We start from the raw sequence: 17298 nt of genomic DNA on the forward strand, positions 1-17298 counted from the left end.
ATCACGGGACAGACTGTACACAGCCTAAATTTGCGTGAGGTATAAGCAAAATGTTTACAAGGCTGCCGCACTGGTGATGTGAACTGCATAACATTGTCATTTTAAAGAGGGTGACTGTGCTGAGTACCAATGGAGAGCAGGCAGGGGCTTCCTACCCCTTTGGAAGATTCTATTCTATGAAATTTCATTAAAGAAAGAATATTCAGTATTGCAATAGTCTACTACCCTCCAGCGAGCTTACGAATGGAGCGGAGAATTTGTTAATTGAAATAATTGTCAGGCAGATGGGTGGAAAGATTCTTATAGAACAAGTGATATAATTTGTAAAACCGAAACACCACTTTTCTAAAGGTATCCACATCCCCGATGGTGTACTGGTTGCGCTGTTGCGTAATCAAGGTGTCCCAGGTTCGATACCCAGTTGAGGCATATAGTGGTTCGGACCCTACTTTAAACTGTAGGTCAAGACCCGATTAACATTACTGTGCATAAAGTGGGCTTGAAATACCAATTCAATCAATCAACCTAAAGATATCCAGACAATCTCACAGCATTGGAAAATATGTGTAGATGAACAAGACTTCTCTGTTGAAAAGTAGCAATTTTTTTTGCAATCATATAAGCAAACACCTACTAGAAAAATCCAACACAAATTAAAGTTGTCATTTGACTGACCTTGTCCAACCAAACCAAACCTTGTGGTGCAAATTTGTTGAGGGCAAAGACCTATCAAGCTGTTTTTCATTGGGTGATGCATGGTCAGTATATCAGAGTGGCATATTCTGAAAATGTGTCCTGGTTTACCACAATTCTTAATTATTGTATTATTAATTAGATATAATATAAATAAATCTGAATGCATGCATGCAACTAAAAGAAAAACAAAAACTTAAAAAAGACTTCAAATTTCCTCCATGACCAAAGATGGTTTAATGGTGGAATAGCAAGTAACATGCAAGAATATGCCACTGGTATATCATTTCCCATCAACATTGTTTTCTGGCTTTCAAGACAGGAGTCTGGTACTGTTGCCTCTAAGTATCTCCACAAGTGTCCTCAAGATCCTCGATCATCATCAAAATTTTGGAGCAGGACTTCTTACACCAAAGGTGATAGCACTAACCACTAGGCTATACAAGAGCACAATTCACCATTTCAGTACTTTTAAATATTAGCTATAATGTATGGGAAATTGTGTTATATATACAGTGGAACCTCGATTTTATGTTTCTCAGGGGATCAGGCTGAAAAAAACTTAAAATACAGGAACATTTAAAATCGAGAAAAATTTTATAACAGTTTGCCATGTTGGGAACATCATGATTGAATGTATAATGTGGGGAAATGTAAAATCGGGAAACGTAAAACCAGGGTTCTGCTGTATTACTTGAAATTATGATACCAAACTTTTGAGCCAGACTTTAAATAATATGTAAAAATAAATTAAGATGTTTCTGCCTCCATCTCTGAAGTTATTGCAGTCTGCAAGTCAGATTGTTGTGTGCTGATGGATGAGGGAAATGGAAGGGGATGGTAGGGTGACTACTGAAAGGCAGGGGTCTATCAGCCCCATGTTGCTGGCAGAAAGTGCAATACTGACTGCAAGGGGAAAAACAGAAATGCTGCAATTCCAGCTTTGCTCAGCATTGTCAGTTATAGTGGTGTTGCAGTGGGAAATTTTCTTTAATGGGGTATTTTGGGGCCAAGAATTACTGAAGGAGGAAATCTGAAATGTGCTACAAACAAGAATTTACATCATTATATATGCGGGTTATAAATTTAGAAGTGGCACCACTGTCAGGAAGAGGTGATAACACTGTGCATGTGCTCTCAGATGGTGAGCATTGCCAGTTGGGGTCCATGTCGGTGTATGGAGTGCCAAAAGTGATCAATACAATATGTGCTGTTGTGTATGTTCTTCTTCTTTCCCTACCCCTTATGCCATTACAGTGTCAGGGATGCATCGACCCACTTTTCCAATTCTCCTATGTTCTTGGCCATAGTCTTTATTTCTTTGAATGTCTTCCCTCTCTTTCTTCCTATTTCTTCCACCATATCCTTATATGTCTTCCTTCTGGTCTTGCCTCCAAGAACTGCTTGGGTTTCCTTTCCTCCTCCATCCTCGTTACATGGCCAATTCATTTGTCTTTTCAAAACTTGGTTTACAATTGATGTTTGCTCCAGCTCGTCATTCATCCTTTCGTTTCTTACTCTATCTCTTCTTGTTTTTCCTATCATCTCTTGGTAGCACTTCATTTCTACAGTTGTTATCTTACTAAGTTTCTTTCTTTTCATTGGCCAGCTCTCACTTGCATACAATAGTATTGGTTCTATCACTGATTTATATATTTGTAGTTTGGCTCTCGTTCCTATTTCTCGTTTTCCAAATATTGTCTGGTTCGATTGAAAATATGCATTATTTGCATTTTGGACATGATTTGAGACTTCTAGCTCTATTTTTCCATTTTGCTGAAGTATTGTTCCAATATATTAAGAGCTCGGGACCTGCTCAAGTTGTTTTCCATTACAGTTTATGTTTAAGTTTCCTACTTCATATTCTGTTCTGCTCATCTTCATTACTTTGCTCTTACTTTCATTAACCAGCATCCCTTTTTCTTTTAATGTTTCTATCCATTCTAGTACCATTCTTTGCAGCTAAAAACTAACTAACTAACTAACTCTCTAGCCTTATTAAACCTGAAGGTTCATGGCTGCAGCAATACAGCCCTTCCATCTGTCCCTATCTTGAGCAAGATCTATATACTCTTTTCCATCCCTACCGATTTCCTTTAGGTCCATCTCAACGTTATCCCTCCATCTTTGTCTTGGCCTTCCTACAGGTTTCTTACCATCACGTTTCCCAACAAGAATCCTGTAAACTCTTCTTTCTTTCCCCATTCGTGCCACATGGCCTACCCACCTAAGTCTTCTTGATTTAATTATTCTAATAATATCTGGACATGAATGCAAATTATGTAGTTCTAAATTATGTAACCTTCTCCACTCATCTGTCTCCTCATCCCTTTTAGATCCAAATATTTTCCTAAGGATCTTATTTTCAAATACTCTCAATTTATGTTCCTCTTTCAATGTAAGGGACCAAGTTTCACACCCATATAATACTACAGGCAAAATTACTGTTTTGTATATTTTATCTTTTAGTTTCTTAGATATTAAACGAGAAGACAAAAGTTTATGAAGAGAGAAGTGAAATGCATTTCCTGAATTAAGCCTACTTTTTATTTCCTCTTTAATATAATTTTCATTTGTTAATATTACTCCTAAGTATTTGAATTTGGAAACTGGTTCAAATGAATTGTTATCAATAATTAGATTTTGATTATTACCAAACACTTGGTTCCAGCCTGTAAGCATATATTTAGTTTTCTCTTTGTTAACTTTCAAACATATCTCTTTAGCAGTTTTGAAAAATATTTTAGAATTAATGTTAATTGTATTTTTATCATCCCCTAATAAGTCTACATCATCTGCATATGCTAACTGAGTCACACCATTTTTTTTAGTCCTTCTTAGTTTCTTTCACCTTCCTAACAGCATATTCTAAGGCAAAATTAAAGAGCAATGAAGATAATGCATCTTGTTTAAACCCATCATGAATTGTAAATTTGTCAGACACATTAACACCAACACAAATTTTACTTTGTTTCACTGGTGCATACTTTTATCATACTAACAAGCTTCTCAGGTATTCCAAACTCGACTAATATATTATATAATTTATCTCATTTGACCGAATCATATGCTTTTTTGAAGCTTACCCTCTGTATTTGCAATGAGCACTATATCATCTGCGTACAGCAAAGTTTGACAATACACTGGCCTCATCGTCTACATTCGCACCTTGGTCTTTTCTGTTCTTCATTTGCCTATTTTTAATACTTCATCCATTACTGTTATAAAGAGTAATGGGCTCAAACTGTGCCCTTGTGTTACTCCTCTATCCATCAGAAAGGGTTGTGATATTTCACCATTCAGTTGAACGACTCCTCCTACTTTTTCATACATTGACCTTACTGCTCTGAGTAGTCTTGGTGGGATCTTCCTCCTTTTAAGTAGTTCCCATATTACTTTCCTTGGTATCATGCCAAAAGCAGATTTCAAATCGAGGAATGCATAGGAAAATTGTATCAAAATCCAGTAGACTATGGCAAAAATGCATGAAAATGCCATCAGTATTAGGAGGTAGGAACGTACCAGTGAGAACATGAGGAAAATTGCATCATGCTAGGTCCCCTATTGTCAACATTGTGCAACTATCGGATACGGCTAGGTATTGTTGCTACAGGCTTCATGCAAGTACTGATGACATTTTCATGCATTTTTGCCATAGGCTACTGGATTTTGATCCAAAATTGCTGTCTTACCTTGGCAAACATGTTTTAGGGCAGTGAACAAAATGGAGTTAATTTCAACTTCGTATATTTACAACAGCACTCACTGCACAGACCACTTTTGGTACTCCTCACATCGACATGGTCCCTAATTGACCTTACTCACTGTCTGATAGCACATGCACGGTGTTCTCACCCTCTTCCTGACAATGTTGCCACTTTTATATTTACAACTGCATGAATGTTTATTTCCATTTTTTACTTCACATTTACTTTTGTTTTCTGCTTGTAATGCGTTGAAATGTGGAGGCTTTGTTACTGTAACTGGAGAAACTTGTAGTAGCAGTACTTGCAGTCAATATCTGTTGTAATTGAATTAGGAAATGTAACAAATGTAAATGACCAATCACCAAAGCTAAAGATGATTTGATAAATTTCATTTCAAGGCTAAGTAATTGATATCATTATATACACTGATTTTTTTCCGATTTCTTATGTTTAAAATTTGTGTGATATTTCATTACTGATAAATTTCCAAAGCGGTGTAATTTTCTAATCAACTTGTAAGACTTTTTAAAACAAGAATTATAAACAGAATAGATTTTTTTATTATTTGGAGAGGGAGTTCTAGGGTGGAAATTTCTTTGCCAAGAGCTGTTCATGTTGTTCAAAGACAGGAAACTGGAATGAACAAGGCATTTCTGTGCTTCAAATTATGGCAACTGCAAGTGGCTAACAAGGTGTCCTAAGTTAAACAAACATTTTCTCTTGTCCATGTCTCTTCTTCAGCAAGGAAGGTTACAGCAGCATTACTGCTCTGATGCACTATCAGCCAACCTCTGTGGTGGAGTGGTTAGCACAATGTGCTACGATGCCAGGGGTCCTGGGTTCAAATCTGGGTATTTCTTTGTGCAAGTCCCTTCATCAATTTCATCATATCAGCACTCATCTTCCTCTTCACGATTAGCCAAAAGTGTCAGAAAGGCAAATTTAAATAAACCAAATCAATCAAGTAGCTGAAGAGACACAAAAATGCCAAATGGTCATGTATTGTGTAAATTTTCTGTCTGCATATTTGGTTACCCCCACACCCCCTATACGCCTTCATGGCGTGGTGCTATGCACAGGGGAACACTTTACCTTTTACCTTTACCTTTACCTGCATATTTGGTTAGTACTTACATTTATTTACAAATGAATGCTGAGAAATCCATTTTTGTGTGCAATGAGAACATGATTGATATATGAAAATTTATATGCCGTAGAGCAAAACTGTGTAAATACTTGCAAAATATATTTGAGAGAAATGGACATGATTCCTTACATAATTTTGATTTTTTTCATTGAGTTATTGTTTGTAATGACAAGAAGAATCCTTGTGAAAAGTGGGATAAGCATTTGCACTTGAATCCAGCACTGAAAAGTAAGCTCTTTCCTCCCTGAAATGAAAAGTTTATTTGCACATTACATAACAATGTTTTAAGTTACCACATGACATTTAATACAATGTAATCATTATTTACAGCCTAAACTATAAAATAATTTACATGAAGAAAGGAGAATGCCATGTCTAAATGTTGCAAATGGTAAATATTCTGTTTTCCCATTGCAGACTGTTGGATGGGGAAGGTATTCAGAGGACTCGTCAGTGAGTGATGTTCTCAAGCAAGCATCAATTCCCGTTGTGTCGCAGGAGCAGTGTATACGAAGCAAGGAAGATTTTGCAGTCCTTACAACCAATAGAACTCTATGTGCAGGATTTAGAAATGGTAGGTTTCAGTGGCAAGTTCAAGAATGTTATGCGGGAGGGATATGGCTATCAAGCTTCATTCACACAGGAGTGACAAGCAATGCAATGCTAGTAAGGTGTAAACAGTTGAAATCAATTAGTTCATTCTAAAACATCATGTTGCTGCAATTTGAAACTACCCTGATGGATTGTTGAAAACCTATAGCTTGCATATGGCATCAATTTAAAAAAAAAATGTGGCTCAAAATTAGGGCTGAACTGATATTCATAGCAATGCCAATACTGTTAGGGATTCACACTGATACTCATGCTTAAACATTGTCATACTTAAAAGTTGGGTTCAGAATATTTATAAATATTAATATACAGAGTGTCCGAAAAGTCACGCAACCCGGTGTTTACAACCGTATAACGGAATAGCGAAACTGAATGAAAAGAAATGCTTTCTGCCAAGAGAATGCCCTGTATATTGGAAAACTTTAGAGAGACAAACATATGTAAGAACATTCATGTTTTAACAACAAATAAGAAAAGTGTTGCCAAAGGAGGATTTTTTTTTTTTTGCAAATCGTGTGTATTGATGCACAGAACTCGCTGAGGTAAATTATTGCAACATTTCACAATACCAACGAACAATATGGATGGCCATCTATTGAATTTGACAGAAAAAGAACTTTGACGAAGTTTTAAAAACATTGCACAAGGGAATAAATGGGCTGTTCCAAAAATCGATGTTTTCACAATATTACGAGGGACACTGGCAACACTGTTGCTGTCACGTGTCACTAACAGACTTGTTTCACCTCAGGCTATCACACTAAGATACTTTTAACGACAAAGGAGAAAGTTTGTTATTCTCGAACATATGCAATAAATTACATACACCTTGCAACCCTGAAATGTGGGTATCCCTACAAATTAAAGCAAATGTTCGAAGTGTCCACCATTTTCTTGGATACATAAGTTGGTTCGCTTGATCATGTTCTCAGATACCTTCCTGAGGGTTGCAGCACCGATATTATCAATTTCCTGTGTGATGTTTCGTTTCAGCTCCTCCAATGTTCTGGGTCTCGTTTGGTATACTTTCCCCTTAAGTAACCCCACAGAAAAAAATCTGCAGATGTTAAATCGAGCGAGCGACTGGGCCATAAATCCTTGGATATTAGACGATCACCAAAAAAATTTCTCAGCATATGAAGAGATTCATTAGACGTATGGCAAGTTGCTCCTTCTTGTTGTAGCCAAGCAATATGTTCATCTTCTTCCAGGAGAGCAACGAATTTCATTATGAGATCCCTGTACACAGCAGTATCCACTCAAAGAATAACGGTCCCACAATACGACGTCGCGATATTCCACACCATACATTGATTTTCGGGTAGTTGATTTGCAAGCGTAGTTCATGCAACTGATGTGGGTTTTCTGTCACCCAATGCCTGGAATTTTGGCTGTTGACATACCCATTCAATTGAAACCAGGCTTCGTCGCTAAAAAAACTTTATTCAGCACATTGACACCATTTTGTCGAACAAATGATTGGAATCAGTGACAGTAACGCAACTGTGCCAGGACATCCACCGCTTTCAATTCATGAATAACACAAACTCTATACTGGTAAAATTTCAATTTCCATATAGCCTTGTGAGCAGTTGACTTGCGTAAGTCCATTTCTGAGGCGAGCTTCCGAACAGACCATTCTTTGTTCAACACGCTGCAGAACATCAGCTCCTAACACAGAAGGGCACCCTGAACGTTGCCTGTCATGTACTGACCCAGTTTGGCAAAACATTTGCATAAGATGAAAAATTGACAACTTATTTGGAGAGGGAGTAGTTGGAAACTTGGCATTAAATGCTTCTCTTACGCCAGAATATGACTATGTTCGGCTATATTCTTCAACAATAAACACTCTTTCCTGTGTAGAGTATGGCAACACACACAGGACGTCAGCATAAGTAGAAACAATCTGGAATGCCGTTCGCAGCAAACAGCAACCACCTAAGGCACAGAAAACATAACAATTGATACATGTTCTTCTGTACCCACATTTCAGGGTTGCAAGGTGCATGTAATTTATTGCATATGTTCGAGAATAATCAACTTTCTCCTTTGTCGTTAAAAGTGCCTTAGTGTGATAGCTTGAGGTGAAACAAGTCTGTTAGTCACACGTGACAGCAACAGTGTTGCCAGTGTCCATTGTAATATTGTGATAACATCGATTTTTGGAACAGCCCATTTATTCCTTTGTGCAATGTTTTTGAAACTTCGTCAAAGTTCTTTTTCTGTCAAATTCAATAGATGGCCATCCAAATTGTTCGTTGGTATTGTGAAATGTTGCAATAATTTACCTCAGCGAGTTCTGTGCATCAATACACACGATTTGCAATTTTTCTTTTTCCTCCTTTGGCAACCCTTTGCTTATTTGTTATTAAAACATGAATGTTCTTACATATGCTTGTCTGTCTAAACTTTCCCAATATACAGGGCATTCTCTTGGCAGAAAATGTTTCTTCTCATTCCGTTTCGCTATTCCGTTATACAGTCGTAAACACCGGGTTGCGTGACTTTTCGGACACTCCCTATAAGTGTTAAGTTGGAACTGAAATGCAACAAGCTGAATTACATCATTGATGAGGCTGATATTGCCTCGAAAATTCACTAAAAATGTAGGTCCAGTCCCACTTAGTCTTTATGTACATGAAGCAGACTTACGTAAAACAAAAACTGAAAGAAACTCAGTCATGCAATTTGCTTTTGCTATGCAATGTTGGTGTAAAATTAAAAAAAATACACATTTTGCATAATTTGGAGGATATGTACACACAGTAAAAGTGTTACATGACAATCGTGAGATAACCAAGCTATACAAAGTATGAACACTTTTCACTGATTATATTTGAACCAGTACTTTCTGAAACTGATACTTCTGGTATCTGATATCCATCTTAAGGATGTATAGCTGCATTAAACAATGCCTATATTTGTTAAAACACACAATTTGCTTAGTTTGTTTTGTTTGATGTGAGATTTCTTATGATATACTCCACTTTGAGACCAAATTATTTCCCTATTAATTTGGTTCTTTCATTTTTATGAAAGCTTCATAACCAGCCAGCCCATAGCCAGTTAGGGGCCAGGGGGGGTTGAGCCCCCCCTGGAACTACCGTCAGCCTCCCCTGGCACTGAGGTCAGCCCCCTCCCTTGACATTAGGTAAAACTATTTTGTGTAATTTGTTTGCAGTGAAAAGTGAAAATGTAAACAGCAGAAATTATTTTACTCACAACTTTGGTGAAAGATAAATTCAGGGTGCATGATGAACAGCAGCTATTCCATTTGTTCATCTTATTTATAAGAAGTCTTAAGTAGCGCCTCTCTAGACTTCAGAAATTTTCTATCTGTACCTTCGTTGCCCCTGTTGCAATCTCCCATTTATACAGAAATCTGTGACTTTGATGTAATTATGCAAATTCCCTCCGCATCTGCATCAAAGGTTAACAGCTCCCAAGGTTTGGGAATAGAATAGAATTTATTTTCAGTATGAGTCTTTACAGCTGTACATACCATACAAGGATGAAAAAATGTTATTTAGTAGCCCCTCCCCCATTTCACACATGTTTGATATCCCCACTAAGCTTCTTTGCTCTCTCTGCCCAATTATAGTGTAGGAAAGTTCCAAGATTCCTTATTTGTGCCCCCACCCCTCTCGGTCTCTCCCTCCTAATAACGCTTGTCATTATATTCTCAATGTTAGCTTCATTTATTTCCCTGATATATTTTTGTCATGCCTCCCCTGTTTCTTTGCACTGGAGAATGTGAAATTTCGTCTCGTCTTCACCGCATAGCGGACATTCTACGCTCCCGTCCTCCCGTTTTAGTTTAACTTGTGCCCATTCCCCCAGTCTGAACCAGGCCAATCCTGACCTTTATTTTGCCCCACACAAATACACGTAGTTTGTCCTTCCTCATTCTCGATCCGTATCCACTATATTCGCTGATGTTAACGATATTTTTGAGTCTCATTCTGCCAAAATTTTCTTTGTTAATGTCTTCCAGTCTGGCACGCATGTCCCTAGCATCTGCATATCAATTATCCCCTCTATTCCCTCTTCTCCCACCCATCCCAGCCCTATACTGTATAATTCCATCTTTAATTTTGCTAACCATTGCCTCCCATTACCCTCAATTATCTGTGATTGTTCAGAGTTTCTTCAAATTTCCCCCCTCCATGGTGATCAGTTTGCCCAGTATTTAATGCTCCTCATTTTGGCATCCACTTCCTCTCTTAATTTTCCGATTTCCCTAAGTGCCCCACATGTTGTCATACCCCTCCCTACTCCTAGCCCTTGTTTAGGAATCAAGACTGTACGGCGTTTATGGTTTCCCCTTCCTCCCAGACCCATAGTTCGATGCCATAGAACAGTGTTGCCTTAACTGTGGTCTCGTAGACCCCCCTCCAGAATTTTGAATGGTATATTTGGTACTTTGTATTTTATTTTTCCTGTTTTTTCCAACGCAAACATTGCCTTATACTTATTCCTGTGTACGTGCCTTGCCCACCTGCCCGTCATTGTCATCACCATGCCTAGATAATCGTACTGTTTCACCCTATCGAAACATGTTTCTCCATATTTCCATTGTTCATCCTTACCAAATACATACCCATTCTTAAATACAATTATTTTGATCTTCTTGATATTTGGCCCATTTCCCGCAATATCCATGTAATGTGTTTAGACCATTCTGTAGACCTGCTGTTGTGTTCGAAATCAGTACCAGGTCATCTGCGTACAACAGAAGTGGTACCTTTATGTCTGATATCGTTGGGGGATCCATGTCCCTCTGGCTATTTTCTCCACGATATCGTTGTTTCGGTCCAGGAGTGGAATGTACGGTAGGCACTATGATTGAATATTGTCCATCTTTTCTTGGGTGATAATAAATATCTGTATCATCAAACGTAGTATGGAGTGTGTAGAAAGGGATGATTTCAGTAGCAGTCAATTAACACTTCAAGTGATATTTTAAAAAATATAGTAGAAAAATGTAGTATGTGTGTGATATTTCTAAACTTTATGTAACTAAATGACCCCCTCCCCAACACACACATAACTTACCTTCATTTAAGACTGTTAAACTTTTGAAAAATTGACTTGAATAACAAAGCCCCCCTGATAACCCATGAACCCCCCTTCCCTGGAGATCAATCCTGGCTACGGGCCTGTTCATAACCAAGCAGTGGTGGCACCAGCACTAATCATATAGGTGTTATGAGGGGGTGCAGAATTAATTTTGGTGATGTGATGTGTAAAATAAAGAAAACATGAACTCGTATTGAACTATGTAGTGAAATAGATAGAAAATCATTTTTACTTTTAAAAACACACTATTTGAACCATTGCAATAGAACTGTCATGATATATAATGCAATCAAATGTTAAATACATAATGCAAGTGACCAGTAATTTATCCACACACTGCAACACCCTCTAACACTCCTCTCAATTTTCCTCGACACCCACTAAATTTTTTCACGATGGCATAATTGATGGTTATTTTCGCTCTAATAATAATAGCTAATAATAATTTTACACTCTGCTAAACATGAACTTACATTACCCAAACATCTCTGAAAAAATTTGGATAAACCCATAAAGGTGACAAGCAGCTGAGTGTTCAATCTGTGTGTATTGGGTAAAAAAGAAGGTTAGCTATGCAACCTGAAGTTCTGCTATTTGAGAAACATTATTATGACTTAAGACTCAATGAATATCAACATTCCCGACTGAATGAATTCAATGAAATGGCAGTTTCAATTTCAGAAGAGGCATTTCATTCTGTATCTGTGATTTCTAATACAGCAAAACTGTTATCTGCTATGTGATTTGAGCAAGTCGTTAATTTCATTCATCAAGGAATTATAATGTACGAAGGATCTGCACAGCTTCTAATATCTCTACATTATTTTAAATGAAGTCTTGGTTATATTTGTGATAAAGGTAATTTTCTTAAAATGATGTTTTTGTTTACCAGTCATTTTTATTTTAGTTATGCTGCATATACCATAAACATCTATTCGACTGTCAGAGAATTATTTTTCTGCTGGTGTACATCAAACAAACAAATGTAAATCTAGATACGGGCAAGAAGTGCCACTTTAACATTTCCCATCTGAGGAAGGAAAGTTACATGACAGCGATTTTTGTCTTCGTCATAAGGATATTCTATTATTTTTCCATCTAATCATCAATCATCTCATTGTTGCACCCAACTTTTTCAAAGGATGTAGAGGTAGCATTAAAAAAAATCTTGATCTTATATGAATCAATCATATAAATCAATAGATCACATGAATTCTGTCCTGGGAAATCTATTTTAAGCCTTATCCCAAACTGTTTTTTTTTGTGTATAATCCGAACCACACGGATTACGCACACTTCTTTTTATACATCAATTTTTTTTATTTTTTTATTAATGATAATGCAAAATACTACTTCTGTGAGCCTTAATTATCAACTTCCAACTATCTATGTAAGATTCACTAAATAAGAAGTAATATTTATTGTTTATTTGGAATGCAGTAAAAATATAATTGTACATAAAATTAATAAAACTGTTTTAATGAATGAAACTGTTTATGTAGAACACAGTAAAAATGAAATGAATACAGAAGCCATTGTAAAAATAGTTGTAAATTTTTTACTAAACTATTTATTTACCATAGTGAACTTTAGTTTTATACAGGATTAGTACAAAAGTCCATGTAGAATTTTTTTTTTATTGGTTTATACCACACTCAAAGCATACCTTTCTGCTACATTCCAGACAAATTGGTCTCTGACATTTGATGCATTTGTGCACAGTCTTCCTTCTCTTTTCCTATGGACAGATGCTACAACTTTTATGTCTCTCCATCTTATTGTCAGGAACATCAGGCGTCTGTCAAAATTGTCATCAGTGACTCGCAAAATGGCTCTTTTTCTTTCTTTGGACATGGAAACACTGTTCACAAAAATATGATGAAGGAACAAACAAAAAAAAAAAAACACTCTACAAATGTATACAATTCGAACCATGTGGTATTATGGACTAGAGTGATTCCGACGTAAACCAAACTACCCAAATAACAGACCATGTATCCTCACAAGAAAGCTACCGTGCCGATTGGTACTCAACAAGCCACTGATTCAGTTTGGTTCGTTCAGAGTTAAACAAGGTGGGGGAAAGATACTCAGGGTGGAGAGTGCAACAGTGTTGCCACACAAACCTGATGGATTTTTAAGAAGTTTGTCAGACTGATGGTTTGGGTTAAGGGTTATCTAATTTGGTCAATTTCCCAAATACTATATCTGACTCTCTTGATGATAGGAATTCTCTTGGCGGGCTATTCCAACCAACATATTACAAGGTTGCCACCTCTGACAAAAGTGGCATTCAGTGCATACGTTCAAACCTGAATTCCAAGCCAGGGCCACTCACACCAACTTTTAATCATTGAACATTTAGATTCCAAAATAACTGCTTCAATTTAAATGTTAGCATAATACAGGATAGCAAATAAGTCAGTTTACAAAACTGCATTATTAATGTAAACCTCTTTTACTTTTATTTTTGCAATCATAAAACCACATAGACAACATTTATTACAAAATGATAGTTTTGTACACTCACTAACAACAGCAAAACCTCAAATAGTTACTGCTCTAGTCAAATGGCTACCACACTAGTCAAAGAAGAGGTGATTAACTGCTGATGTCAACAGGGTCACCCTGTATGTTCCTTGGCTAGAATTCTGAATTAGGCAGAAATGTTGCTTCGTGTTCCTTTTAACATCAGTTCCACGTAAATTAATTAATGAAAGTATTGCAAAACACTGGTAAAAGGCAAATATATTTGTGTATTGTGCTGCTAGTTGCCACTTTAAATATTTTTACCACATTATTATTATTATTATTGCAGGTACTGGTCCTTGCACTGGTGACAGTGGAGGGGGGTATGTTTTCCATCTACCAGATGCTTTGGGCAAGAGGAAGTGGTATCTTCGTGGCATTATTTCATTCTCACTTCCAGATGAGGAACATGCATGTAATCTCAAGGAATACATTGTGTTTACAGACGTAGCCAAATATCTTGGTTGGTTGAACCGATTTATGACTTAACTACAGCAAGAATGCTGTGTTCAATAATAGAGACTGGATTTTCATTTGAGTGACAAGTTTTTGTCTTTTAAATTTCTTTTTGTCTGGACTTAAAGCCTAAGATTTGTATAATTTAATGCCATAAAGTTCTTCATAAACAATATTTCTTATGTTGCAATGGTGTCCATTTTAACAATTAAGTTTGACGTAAAATCTTTCTATAACAAGGAACAAGATTTTGTACAACAGTGTTGCTTCTATTGGAAGAGTCTCTGCATGTTTTCGCTGTTGTCAAGATATTTGAAATAGCACTGTGGTAACTGTTATTAAAATACAAGAATGTACGGGAAGATTCTCTTCAAAATTACATAAAGATTCTACAATGTATGGAACATTTTGACATGTCCAGCAAAATCATACAATTTCTCCCTGTTCATCATTACTGTTTCTTAAGATTATTTTAATAAATTGTTAAGATAGTCACCATCACAATATTACTAGCTTTTTAAATTTGGATCTGCCTAAAACTTGTCAAAAAATCCATTTTCAGATGTGAATCAAGAAGGATGCCATTGAGAAAAGTTGGTAGTTAACATCCTCTATGTTTTGTCATGAATATAATAGTGGGGTACTGTTCGAAATGCAGAATTATTCAAAATTATGTCAACAACTCAAAACATATTGTAATAGAAGTTCAAAATTATTTAAATAAATGCTTAGAAATTACTTACAAATGGTCATGTCAAGGCAAGTCAAATTCAGCCCATACTTTCTGCATCTTCTCCTGATCAACTTGCATAATGTCATCAGTTACAAAGTTCATTTGTAAGTGCTCTACATGCTGTTCTTGGAGCAAGCAAATGAAATCAAGACTTCTGCGCAAGTAGAACTCAAGGGGGCTCAACCAATGAACGCATAAGAGGGGAAGTGAGTGCATGGAGGGGGAAACGTGGCTGCAGCTACCAAGCGTTTGCAGCAGCATGCACTATTTTGCTCTGCCCACTAGCTTTCTCCTTTTCCCTATCATTTTTTGTGGCATTGCTCCATAGATTCCCGAAACAGTGTGCAAGGTAGCAGTGAGGCATTGGACAAAACCCCAAAGGAAGAAATCCATCGTAACATTGGAAGATCTTTCCAAGTAGTCACAGTTATAAGGAAGCTTTAGTCATTTTTCTTCTATGTTGTAAAGTTCTTTCTTAATAACCCTGTATATTATTCAGGATATTGTAGCCAATATTAAATAAATAATGTACCAGCAATTAGTTAATGGCTTCAATTAAAAAATAAAACATAAGCAAATTCAACTATCATGTAAATGAAAAGGAAAATTCATGTTAGTAGTAGTATCTCCAATGTGTACAAGTTTTACTCTAGGCACATTTCTTACTCTCTTGTATATTACCACCAAAACCAATGTGATAAATTACACTTGTGGATTATGTTTGTGAGAATTTGGATGTTTTATTATTGTATATGTTGTTTGTGTTGTCTGTGTTTTGAATAAATGTTTCAAAAATATGACTTTCATTCTGCTTGCTTTTGATTATTTCAGTAAAACAAAAGATTCTGATGAACTGTTACTTTATTTAAACCTCTGCATGAATATTCATATAATGGCATATCTTAGTATGCACACATGTGCCATATGACAATAACATTATCAGGTATTAGAAGTATTTTATTTATTTCTCACACTATGTGTAGTGGCCAGAGGGGAGGGGGTGGGGTTCAAAATGGCCAATTGACACCCCCCTTGGAATTTGACATTCATTTCGAGTAACAGAAAAGCAGAAAGATATCTTATTTATGTCTAAATGTTATTTAAAAAAAACCTCCCATACCACAAAATCTTTGATTTTGTGGTGAGCTTTATAGAATAAGTGCCAAATGTGGTGAAATCTATGAGAAATACTAAAAATATATTTTTTTGCCCCTTCATGTGTTTAGCATTTAATTAATATATCCACTTTCAATTCGGATTCAATTTCGTGCAACAAAAATGTTATAACACCATTAAGCCTTGTTACTATGATATGAAAAACTCAATATGCTGACAAAGGCAGAATTTATTTTATTTTAAAACAAACTAAACATTAAGTTTCAACCTTCTAGCAAGGTCTTCTTCAGACTATGTACCAAGTACATATGATAGTTTATGTTTTAAAATAAAATGAATACTCAATATGCTGACCAAGGCAGAATTTAACAAAAATGTGCCTGTTTACGCTATGCTTTCAACTCTCTCTCACTTCACCTCTCTTTCAGTTACAACTTCTGCAATGATGTCGTGATGTGCGATAAATATTTTTTCTTGCTTTTTCTGGTCTAGAAACTGACTTAAAAGCTAGTCGGGTCTGCTAACTTAATTCTTTACAGTATTGTCATCAACATGCACCTCTACACCCTCCCCAGCCCCTTTTAGACTTGGGCATTGCAAGGGAGGAGAGTCTAACAGCTTAGTACTTGCTTCCCTAATAATTTGCATTGTTCTAGGAAAAGAAGCTAGAAAAACGTACCATTTCATAATCGATAACAGAAATAAATATAACTTAAGTGCTATTCCAGCAGATAACTAATGCAAAAAAATGAGTTAGCTCAAAAAATTGATGAGGAACCAGGTCTGAACCATGTTTTCATATTCTGTCAATTATTTCAAGGAATTAATGTTCAGATAAATTTTCAACATTCCTAAAATGAGATTTTTATATCATTAGTCGCACGACCTCCTAATCCGGAAATATTTTATTGTGTGTGTACATAGTCCTGCACCAGGCGCGGTTGGCCCTATAGCGCACAGGATCAGTGAACCCCCAGTAATATACGATAATCACCTCGAGAATGAACAATGAACAATGTCTTTAAATTTTCACATTATTTCGCTAAAAATTCTACACAATAAGTCATGTATTTGTGCCCGTAACACGGCGAACTCTCTTGCTGAGAAGAAGAAACCGCGAATCGGCCGCCCTGATACAGACCCTCAGTTGAACCCCCACAGGACAGCTCGTGCCATTGTGAAAGCTTCGTGCGGGAGCAGAAGCGCGAGGAGGGTATAGGACA

At 36.5% G+C, this 17298-nt stretch overlaps 1 protein-coding gene across 1 annotated transcript in view; it reads left to right on the forward strand.

The window, feature by feature from the left end:
• The window catches only part of LOC146002505 (serine protease gd-like), a 92081-nt gene extending 76325 nt beyond the window's left edge, over positions 1 to 15756 (forward strand). Inside the window, exons 9-10 of the mRNA XM_083140401.1 lie at positions 5965 to 6121; positions 14060 to 15756. Coding sequence (XP_082996527.1) covers positions 5965 to 6121; positions 14060 to 14259 — 357 coding nt within the window. The 3' untranslated portion in view covers positions 14260 to 15756. The remainder of the gene's footprint in view (positions 1 to 5964; positions 6122 to 14059) is intronic.
• Positions 15757 to 17298: the final 1542 nt, after the last annotated feature.

This window comes from Lepisma saccharinum, chromosome 18 (assembly GCF_977018435.1).
Source record: "Lepisma saccharinum chromosome 18, izLepSacc3.1, whole genome shotgun sequence".
Classification (NCBI taxonomy): domain Eukaryota; kingdom Metazoa; phylum Arthropoda; class Insecta; order Zygentoma; family Lepismatidae; genus Lepisma; species Lepisma saccharinum.